An 11,438-nucleotide genomic window follows, 5' to 3' on the forward strand; every position below is an offset into this window, starting at 1 on the left:
CCTGAGCCTTAATAATTATTAAAAACATGTTGAAGTTTTTAAACAACATGGCCGCCACATGCCAATTCTTGCAGGTTGGAGCTTAATTTATTCAAACAGCTGTAACTTGTGACTAGTTGAGTGGAGTTAGCTGTTTTTTATATATATATATATATATATATATATACACACACACACACACACACACACACACACACACACACACACACACAATATATTCAAATAGCTGTTTTTCAGGAACTGCAAGTCTGGCCGAGCTGAAATTGGCTTTAAAGTATTGTTGTTCCAATTGTCATTGTATTTTTCGTGGTTACTTAAAAACACAACCAATCAGATTTCGCCAGGTGTTTCACAGGATTAAGACTGAGCCAGTACCGAGCAGTCAGAAAACTTTTAAACATTTAATAAACTTGAGCTTAATCTACTGTATGGTTTCTTTTGTGTTTAATGTAACTTTATGAACTGGCTACTGGGAAAGGTCCTTGGAATCCGAGGCTCGCTCAGGTGTTGTGTATAGGCTGAGATCAGATTAATGGTATATATTCCCTGAATAACCTAGTTAATGTGGTAAAATCTAGGCTGATTTTATACTTTTTGCTAACAGCTTCAGTAGTGTGCTGTTTTCATAACCGTTGGCAAGGTAGAGTTTTTTAACATTTAAAACTGGATTATTAGTGTGCATGTAAACACAGTGTGTGTCATCCTGAGGTAATTCTATACGCAAGTGAAAAATTCTATACGCAAGTTTTAAAAGATTGAGGATGTAATTAATGCCTGATTTAGTTCATTCTGACTGGTCTCACTTAGTGTTCATTTATTCATTATTAACATTTTCATGGGTGAAGTTCACCATTAATATCTTCTGGGGCAGGTGTTGGCCATATATACAGAGATTCACAGAGATACACTCACCTACCATGCCATCTGGCAGCCTTACACTCTTTATTGCGAGAGGGGGAGAGGGAGTGAGAGAGTGGTGGGGGGAGAGTGCGAGAGAGCATCAGCCAGCCTGGGAAAGGAAGACAGAGGTAGAGAAAGGAATACATGCTGAGAGAAAGCCAGAGAGCGCACAGCAGACTTTGTGCCATCTGGAGAGCGGCGGGCCAATCACACCATCCGTAACTGTAAGCACTGAGAGCACCCTCTAGGGGCTAGACTCAGTTAAAGCATATTCACTGCAACATTGCAATCAGTACAGCATGTAATTCTGTATGTGTCATGGCTGTTTTTAGATCGTGTATGTATACTTTAATTTTTGCTCTTTTCTACTGAACAGCAGCAGTAATATCGATGATGTTTGTACTGAATGTATTAGCTGTTAAACAGAATACGCACATGGCTGCCACGTCTCCTCAGTCAAGCCGAAAACAGAAATAGCCTTTTTGGTCAGTTCTTTGAGTTAATAGAAAAAGTAACTGAACTAAAAAGTTGTATTTCATGCTTTTCCGATCATTTGAGATTCTTGTTTGATTTTAAAGTAGCAATGTCATCATTTCATTTGGTGTAGTGTTGATAAGAGAATTATTCTTCATGATGATCTAACGGTAAATTAACATCTCTATCACAGCGGTAGCCAACAGTGCCTTCCATACTTTGTTGTTTACGCTGCTCCTAAAAATCTGATTCAAGTAATTGGCACATTAAAAAGTTGACATAGGTTTATTAGAGCATGCAAAGCACTTCAAGTTCAGGTTGGAGAATCACTGATATATATTTGTTGGTTTATTCCTCATAGCTAATGCATCATCGCTGAACTGCAGTATAGGTAATCCTCAGATGGGCAGCATCATGAGCAGCACAGGACACATGTACCAGCAGCACCAGCTGCATCCAGCACTCCAGACCATGCATAGGGTCTCCCCATACCAGGCCCAGGGGCACGCTTATTCAGAAACAGCATTTCCTGAGAATAATGTCTCCACCAACATGGGCTGTCTGTACCAGGACTACCAGGTGAGGCACATGGGTCTGTGTAAGAACCCTGTTCTTTACCTAGTGGAAAATGTGGCCCAAACTTAGTCGTAATCTGTAAGAAGTTTGACTAGGTTTTGCTTGATGTAGAAGTTCCAATGCTGAGCATTATTAGACCTCTGTTGACGTGAAAGGATTATGATCAGATTGGATGTTCCATATTTTGCCATCCAGTCCTTTGCCGTACATATTGTATGTCGACATACAATCGACTTGGGACAGGCTGTGATTTTTTTTTTTTTTTTTTTTGTATAACTTGGTGTAACACAAGCTTCTTTACTGTGAGGAATCAGGTGTCAGTATTCAGAATGGAAAAAACTGCAAATGACTTTATCCTTAACAATATTATACCTTGACTCTTCTGTTCCAGAGATGCTTGCCAGACGGCACCCCAATCCCCCACACCCAGATGAGCTCACAGCCTGGTGTGACATCACTTCCTGTGGAGCCAGGAATGTTCCAGGAAGGTCAGCAAGAGCTCCAGGGGCATAACGAGGTCTCATTGGCAGCGGGCGCTGGAGGACAGAGATCGGAGCAGTTGCCAGGTGCTGGCACGGAGGCGGTGGATGCCCTGTACCGGACAGCAGTGGACACTGCCAGTAAAGGCATGCAAGTGGGTATCACCACGACAACAGCGGGCAGTAGTGGACCACAGGCCAGTCCTGTGCCTGCGCTTAGAGCCATGACCGCCTTCACCGCCTCCATCGGAGAGCCGCATGGCTTGCCGCATGCCGTCAATGCGGTCATTCACGGGCCACGTGGGCATGAAGGCACTGACGTGCTGGTGCAGCCCTGCGCTAGGCCCCCGCCCCCTACGCGAAACAACCGAGCACGCAGGAGCTCAGAGCAGGGCAAGTGCACACCTGATAGCACGGACACGCACGACTACTTCCGCTCACCCGGGCAGCAGTGGGAAGAGCCTGGTCATGCCCACTGGAGAGGAGACGAGTTTCTGGAGTGTTCAGCGCAGGTGCGCAGCAGCCCGTGCAGTGACGGTGGGGAGAGAGTGGCGAGTGGCACGGATACAAACCCGCAGTGCCACGATTCGTCTGAGCCTTTGGGTGACGGAAATGCCGGTAACTTCCGTTACAACCAGCTTCCCCTCCACGTCAATTTCAAAGAGCGGCTGGAGCAGACGGTGGAGCGTTGTGCTCACATAAACGGCGGTCCGCCTCTGTGTATGCGAGGCAGCTATAACGAACCGCTTACAGGTGACGACCAGTCCCCCAGCTCCTCCACCAGCTTGGAGGGGCCGCTGCTGAAGGACTACGCCCACTTCAACGGGCACTTTAATGGGCACTGCGCACCCAGCCCCTCGGACACCAAGAGCCTGAGCAGCGAGGAGGAGCTGCGCCACCCGGATTCGCCCTCTGCCGAGCTTCTTCACTACCGGCCAAGAGGCTTCAATGTGGGTGAACTTGTCTGGCCAATTAAAGGTTTCCCTCCCTGGCCTAACAAACTAGTAGGGGAGGAGCACGGCCACAATCCCAGCATGCAACTCTCCAACCAGGCCAAGGTAAGGCATAGGCAGATTCCATAATAATGGCTGTATTCTTTCCTTACTTGTTAGCTACATTGCCTGAAAACAAACAACATAGTTTAATTGAAAAACTTTGAATTGTTTTTTTGTGCAGTGGCTTGAGGAAGCATGTACTTTCCTTGGATTTAAATAAGTTGTTGTGAGGATTCATCTTTGAAAATGAAGCCGAGAATTCCAGCGTATTTGTGTTCATATGAGTGTATGCATTTGGAAACGTCGTCGTTTGGGAGAAGGACCCGTGTTACCTCCTATGATTGGGAGTTTACACTGACTCAGTCTCATGCTAAATGTTAAAAACATTATTAATGTCACTCAGGTGGAGCCTGAGAAGCTGAAAACACTAACACAGGACCTGGAGGCACTGAACAGAGCTGCCAAGAGGAACAGAAAGTAAGTCTATTCTTTATGGTACGTGTGCATTACAGTGATCATCTCGAATTATAACCTGAAAAACATTCACAGAGTTGTGAGTTCCTTGGGTTCCCCCTCCTTGTACCAGCAGTCACTGGGAGTTTTGTCAGGTGTACTGACCATGATATGGATGCACAGCTCTGTTAATATGAATGGTTTTTGTTTTTTTTTCTCTAGAAAGGAACCACTGATGACCAGATGTTGTGGTGTGGATAATTCTCAATGCAGCATTTACATAATGGCATAGTAGTGAGTTTATCGAAATGCAGCAGCATTACTGGGTTGTTTTTTGGGGGTTTTTTTTTTAACTCCACCCTGACCAACTTGCGTATTAACCTTTATAATTACCATGTGATCTTCAACGGAGTCCAAGAATGATTTTATCATGAAATTACAGTGCTTAATATATGAAATTTAACTATACATAGTTGGTCTGTTTAACCACAAACTACCTTATGATAGTTAGATTTAGTCCTCGCTTCATCTCTGTCTATAGAAAGCGATGCAGCGGCACTTTAGCCTCCTCGACTGTACACTCTGCTCAAGCAGCATTAAAGTTGATTCTTTGGAAGCTGAAATAATACTTCTGTCAATGTCATCGCATCAGTCATCTCGTCTTTGCTGTAACTCGGTGCACCTGCAGTGTTTTATAGCTGCATTGCATTGTGGGACATTTGAGTCCAGTGTTTGCACAAACATCTCCAGTAATTCTACATTGGATTCCCCATTAATACGACGTTGAACGTGGACGGAACAGAACGTAAATTCTCGCAGTAATAAGGAAAATACAACATGGCACAAATATTTCAGTAGGCTCACCATTGAAGCTAGTGTGTCTGATAAATGTGCCAGAAAGAATACACACTGTTTAAAAACACCAACACACATTGCTATGTCAGTGTCATTGCTGTGCTAACAAATGTATGTAATCGTGTGGTGGTTCATTTTATTAACGAACGAGGTAAACATCCAACGGTTGAAAGCAATACAGTCAGTAGTTGTATATCTGGTGCTGAAATTCTGTTCACAGTCATACGTTCTGCCATCTGGTGGAGAGGAGAGGAACTGCAGCAGCTCTGCTGATTGACTTCCACTACACAGAATGTCTTGTTTTAGCATGTTTTGCAGCCAGGACAAATCAACATTGAGTTCCTCTCTTTCGTCTCAATATTTATCCTTTTCTTCTCTATCTCCTTTTTTCAGAGCTGGGAAATTAAATAATCATTTAGAAGCTGCTATCCAGGAAGCCATGAGTGAGCTGGACAAGATGTCAGGCACTGTGAGTAACTCTGATTCTCTGACTGCAATGTATTACTGATAACATAGCGATTCGAGATGCGCTGTGACGACTCACCGCGGCTCGCACAGTAATTTCTGGTGTAGGTGTCTGCTTCGTAATTTAATGCTTTGGAGCACGAGTACACTGACGACACAAAAATGACTACAGAAACTCATCTGTCAATCATGTCAGCTATTTGAATTTTCTAAAAAAAAAAAAAAAAAAGGTGTTCTAAATTTTTTTAATCAACAACAACACAAAAAGTAAGGGAGGTGTGTGCAAGAGAGAAAGAGAGAGCGCGCAAGCCAGAGAGGGCATGCCCGAAGTGACATTTGAGATTTCTGATATTCCTTTTTTCTTCTTCTCAGTGATTTGAGTTGATCCTGGCTGTATTTAGTAGAGACCCGGTAGCATAAAATTCAGGTCTGCCAAAGTAATAATCAGAAACAGCCGTCGGATTACATCACTCCCCTCTTCACCCCAACCACAGAACTGAACTGACTGTTTAACTGGTCACATGGCAACATGTGAGAAATTGCACCTAATTCGAATTTTAGGCTTAGCTTCTAGCGCAGTGGTTTGTAGTGTTGACGATAACGAGTCTTTATTAATCACATACATTACAGCACAGTGAAATTCTTTTCTTCGCATATCCCAACATGTCAGGAAGTTGGAGTTAGAGCGCAGGTTCAGCCATGATACAGCATGCCTGGAGCAGAGAAGGGCCTTGCTCAAGGGCCCAACAGGGTTGGGTAGCAGTTCTGGGGCTTGAACCCCCGACCTTCCGATCAGTAACCCAGAGCCTTAACCACCAAGGTACGACACTGGGGTGTCGTGCATGGTAAGAAGTTTTACCATGGCGAAAGAAAGGAGAATTAGCAGAGTAGCTGCACTGCAATTCAAATAACCTGTCTATAGTTTGGTGGCCCTGCCTTTTATGCCTTCTTTTAAATTAATAATAATTAATTCCACAATTCTGAAAGAAATGCGAATAAAAACTTTATTCACTCGATTTCAACAAGTTGTTTGACAGTAACTGGTCTCATAAACAGAAAACACATTACTCTAATTAACATTAACACATGAACTAAATTCTGAAGATTAAAGTAAGATTTATTAACGTATTGGGTTAGGGTTAAGATAACTTTTCTTAACTTATCTCACATTCACTCACCACAAACAAAAGCATTTCTACTTCATCATTGACATCAAACTGGTAATATATAATATCAGCTTTTTATATATTGACATTAACTGGATATGAAATACATTACTCTACAAATATAGTTTTCTGTGCAATATATATATATATATATATATATACTTTTTTGTCAACATATATTTATTTAAATCTTTTAATGGTGTATTGGAGCTTTAATTCAACGCGAGCAGTGCGGCAAAAAAAAATTCAATTCGATGCTAAAACTCCTGCTTCACTGCTGCTCACTTCCAGTGTAAAATTTTATCAGTACAGAGATCACAAACTGCAGTTTTGTCGTCATTCCACACAAGAGACATCATCTTTACACACAGCTCAAAATCGATCTGTTTTCCCGCCCTCTTTTGATTGGCAGGATATAATCGGCCCTGATCATCGGATGTCTTTAAATTATCGGTCGATAGCGTGAAAAAAAGCCTATCGGTGCATCTCTGGTGTTAACCCATTTTTATAAAGTTTACATTATTCTTTCGTGTCCTTGGGCACATTGAAAAGCCAAAGACGACAGTTCCTACAACGATTTTCCTGTGTGTATGATAGAAATAAAAAAAGACAGTTATTCTGATCTTGTAGAGTTTCACAAGCAGCTCTCCCGACACTAAAGAGGTAACAAGCCTCTAGCCTCAGAGTAACCGTAGGTAGTAACAGTTAAAGCGCATATTAAACACACTGCTGTGCATTAGTGTATCTTTTTAAACAAACCACAATCTTAACCGACTGGTACTTGGTACATATATGCTTTTTAAACATTATGTCTCTAAGGGCGCTTTAACACTTGCTGCTGACCGGATTCATGTTCTCCTCATATTCAGTCACTAATAACAAATTTTCCTCCTGCACTTTGTCCTACATATTTGTTCCCCCCACCCCCAACACGGAGTTGTAACCTGATTGGTCGGGAGATAAGAAGCACTTGATGTCCCTGGTCAATGTAATAGTGTCAACGGTTTTTGTTCATGTCTTTTATTTTTTTTAAATTCGTATTTACTTTATTTTGCAGGTTCATCCAATGTCCTCAAGAGAGCGAGAACGACAGATGAAACTGCCCAAACCCAAAAGGAGGAAGATCTCCAGATAACAGAGAGAGAGGAGTGAGCCTCACAGAATCCAGCCTCACAGAATCCAAACACACACTCGTTTTCCTGCGCCATGTCTCTCTCTCTCTCTCTCTCTCTCTCTCTCTCTCTCTCTCTCTCTCTCTCTCTCTCTCTGTGTGTGTTAAACTCAGACCTGGTGCTATATCCTAGCAGATGGCTCATCATGGCCCCACCCTCACAAAGTGACTGACAGGTGCTGGATAAAGCCAATCAGAAATGGTGGCGATTTGACTACAACTCACTGAAGAACTATTTTTTTCTAGAATACAAAGAAAATATGGAGAAAAAAAAGAAGAAAAAAAAATTACTGCATTTAAGAGAATAGACAGTCCAAATATTTCTGATACATTTTCAATGTGTATATAGACAATACAGAAATTTCATGGTGAAATCTTGGGAAGAAATGTAAATAGTGTACGATAATGCCATGTACAAGCAGACATTGCATACTTTATCTTCAGTTGTACAAAAAAAGAAAGAAATCAAAGCAGAAAACGTCTACCAATGTGCTGGTTTCTATTCAGTTCTCGGCCCATATGGCCACGTGTGAATAGGATGAAATAGAGTCAGTTGGACGATTTTATGTGCTTCTTTTGGAGTGTGTGTGTGTGTGTGTGTGTGCGCGCCTATAACTGGCAGGAATGCAGATAACCTTAAACAATGTCATACACTCATGAGAGTGTAACAGAATGGCTGTTCACAGCTGTGTGTGTGTGTGTGTGTAGACAAGTGGACTTCACCCGCTGAACGGGACATGCACTGTTGCAGGACTGGCTAAAGTGTTTGGACCCCTGTAGTTTGGTCTTTTGATCACTGAACACTACCAGATCACATTTCTCATCCTGGCCGTATTCGTCATTTATTTCTCTTGTGAGATTGGAAATATTCATACCACAGGCTATCGATTTAAAAAAACAAAAAACATCCAAGCATATTGATGAACCACCGATGATCAATATCACATGACGTGTGCAAATGTAACGGTCATCAAGGTCTAACGGTAGTTTTGCAGTTTATGGGGCCTTATTTTATTTGAATTTTTTTGGTTATAAATTATTTCTGTACAGTATTCTGTATTTATTTTAGCTGTTCAATTGTTCTTGGCAATAATGCAACCCTGAGCAAATGCTCTGTAAAGCCTTACATGTGTATGTATAAAGCTTATATCTATATGTATCACTCTTACTTGAGAGTTACAGCCTTCATGTTCAGTATTATTCCTCTAACAGATACCTATATATTTTTATTTTGCCCCATGCAGCGACATAGCTTGATACTATTATAGCATATCGGTGTTACTGTTACTATTTTTCCGTTGCAGCAGTGTGTAGGACAGCTTGATGAAACTCTGGTCAGATCTTCAAGAAGAGAGCTGTGAGTTGATTTTATTGATGTATACAGTGTTATTGTTTATCTGTGTAATACCATATCTGACCACCAGAGGTCCGAGGGGAAGAGATAACAGAACAGAAAGGGAGCTCTGTGTACGTCGAGTTCGCGATTTGGGTACAAGTTTGACACTTGTAGCATGTGATCCATTGGCATAGAAAGACACAGCTGACCTCAAATCAGACTGTGAAAGAGAAATGTAGAGTGAGCTGTAACACTACAGTCTTATTTGAAACACTAATGAGAAAATGGCCGTATTCCTCATCAGTCGTGTGTGCACACTGACCTGATAAGTTAGAATCCCACAGCCAGGAGAGCAAAATTGGCCATGCTCTCTGGTCAGAAGGGGTGATGTTACTCTTTCCAATATCAGTAAGAAAGAAATTAACCTATCGTAACCATCAATGGGATTATGTATGCGGAAGATGGCTCTTTCTTCCTGTGGCGTAGCAGGCACAACAGTTTGAAACTTTTTGCATGTCTTCGAGGGAAGGACGTCTTAGTCTTCACTCTCCCTGGTTGGTAGCTGTCGTGTGTTAAGGGAGACCCACCTAGTGGGTAGGAATTGGCAAGAAAATATGGTAAAAATAAATAACGATGTCACCCAACATCATCCAACCAGTCAGTACAATGAGGTGTCTTTTAGGAAGAGGTGACTGTACCTTTTAAGATGAGGTAAGAATATACCACGTGCAGGAGGTTACTAAAAAAGAATCATGAAAAAACTTTGATACAAGGTAGATCTCTAACTCCATCACCCTGGAACAGGGAACAAGTCAGATAATGATGTATTGATGTACTGACTGGCAAAACATTTGAGTATTTTGTGTGTATGTGTGAGAAATATACAGTTACACAGAGGGAGTGTTTTTTGGGGTTTTTTTTCCACATCCGGAATTTAATTCCCATCATTTTGCCGTTATTGTTTTATCTTTATAGGAAATACACTACTAAGAGTTCTGAGTGCAATACAATAGAATATGGATCTGAAAGCAGCCATGTTGTCATTTGAATGTCCTGTACGTTTATCAACTTTCTCTTCGATGGCTGTTAGGCACAAACAGTCAAGAAGTCCCCGATTTACGTAACTTTAACATGCTTTACTAATGGTTTCCCATGCTGAAGTCTGCACTGTGCGTGTCCCAAGGTTCTGGTGAAGTCCACTCCGAGCACAGGCCACAGCCCTGTCCCTTTCACTCACAGTGTCTCAAGGTCAAAACCAGTTTTGTGTTCAGATACTCACTGTTGTCCATGGCTTTCTGCTTATCTACGTTTGCTAACTTTCTTTTCCTGAGGTTTTTTTTTTCTTTCTTTCTTCGTCTCTTTGCTTGCTCTTTATCTGACTGGTATGACCAACCTTTACATCATCAGTATCGGAGGATTTTTTTTCCTCCTCTTGAACCAACATGTAACTAAGTATATATTTTCTCATTGATATATACTTTACAGCCTTTGACTTTGCGAAGTATGTTGTGCACTTGATTTTATTCGTTTCAGCTAGCTATGATGCTGAGCTTAGGGATAGTTTGTTAAAGTCAGTCATTTCTTATTGCTCTTTTTCGTTTGCTTTCGTTTGTTTGTTTTTTAGATTTTTATGGGTTGTCCTGAACAGCAGTTTTGTAAATATTGTGAACATTACAGGTCATACTGTGATGTAACATTGAAATAATGTTGCACCGATGTTTCAATTAAAAACTGATCACTCATACTTGAAATTCTTGTGTAACCAACGTGGTTTGCTTGTTTGTTTTTTTGTTTGTTTGCCATGACGTTTTTGTCATGACTACTTTAAAAGGCTGCCAAACTGGGTGGCTTCCCCATTTTAAAAATTGCTATTTTCATATCATTAGACTAAACACATGTAGAAATTGACTAGCATAGTCAAAAATAATATAATTGGAAAAGTTATCCACTTTTTTATATCGGTATATAAGTGACAAATAGCAAATATAAAGACTATTATAAACCTATCATGCTTTACAGCCAGCATGAGTTTTCTTTACTGTTTAACAAGCACTTCTTCACTTACACTATGCATTTAAGTGGTTTGTTGTTAGAGCAGGGCTTCACAAACCTTTTACAGCCAGGAAAACCTTTAGCTGTAAATAAATAAAAAGACTTATTTGGTTGACCACTTCTGGTTGGAGGTTTTTAACTATAAATGTCAACAGGAAAAGTGAAATAATAATTCAAATATATAATATACCTGATTTTACACTGCTACATGGACAGAAACATTAACAGTGCTCAAGTCTAATCGATCCCTTGTATTTCAATAAAATGCTGCCATCTAGTGGTTCTCATAAGCCATAGACACGAAAGCTTATTCGTTTAATTATAACAAAAGTCATTAACATCAAACAATACACAAGAGCATGATATAAATAGGTATCTGTTATACAAAACTGATTTCACTGAGACGCTACAACAACTACCCGGTCTAACTTTCTATGCTGTTTTCTGCACATATCTGTCTGGTTCCTGTATGTAGTGATCCTACAGACGTTCTGCAGAAGTTCCTATGGCAAGAGG

General features: G+C 41.0%; 1 protein-coding gene across 3 annotated transcripts in view; it reads left to right on the plus strand.

Moving 5' to 3' along the window:
* The window catches only part of LOC108272701 (methyl-CpG-binding domain protein 5), a 39,687-nt gene extending 29,066 nt beyond the window's left edge, over positions 1-10,621 (plus strand). Inside the window, exons 6-10 of one of the 3 annotated variants that reach the window (XM_047159065.2) lie at positions 1,736-1,953; positions 2,342-3,487; positions 3,828-3,901; positions 4,100-4,171; positions 5,126-5,203. In XM_047159065.2, coding sequence (XP_047015021.2) covers positions 1,736-1,953; positions 2,342-3,487; positions 3,828-3,901; positions 4,100-4,169 — 1,508 coding nt within the window. In that variant the 3' untranslated portion in view covers positions 4,170-4,171; positions 5,126-5,203. The other 2 variants (XM_017481327.3, XM_053684554.1) reach the window with 2 other exon arrangements.
* The last annotated feature ends 817 nt before the right edge of the window (positions 10,622-11,438 follow it).

This window comes from Ictalurus punctatus, chromosome 12 (genome assembly GCF_001660625.3).
Source record: "Ictalurus punctatus breed USDA103 chromosome 12, Coco_2.0, whole genome shotgun sequence".
Taxonomy (NCBI): Eukaryota; Metazoa; Chordata; class Actinopteri; order Siluriformes; family Ictaluridae; genus Ictalurus; species Ictalurus punctatus.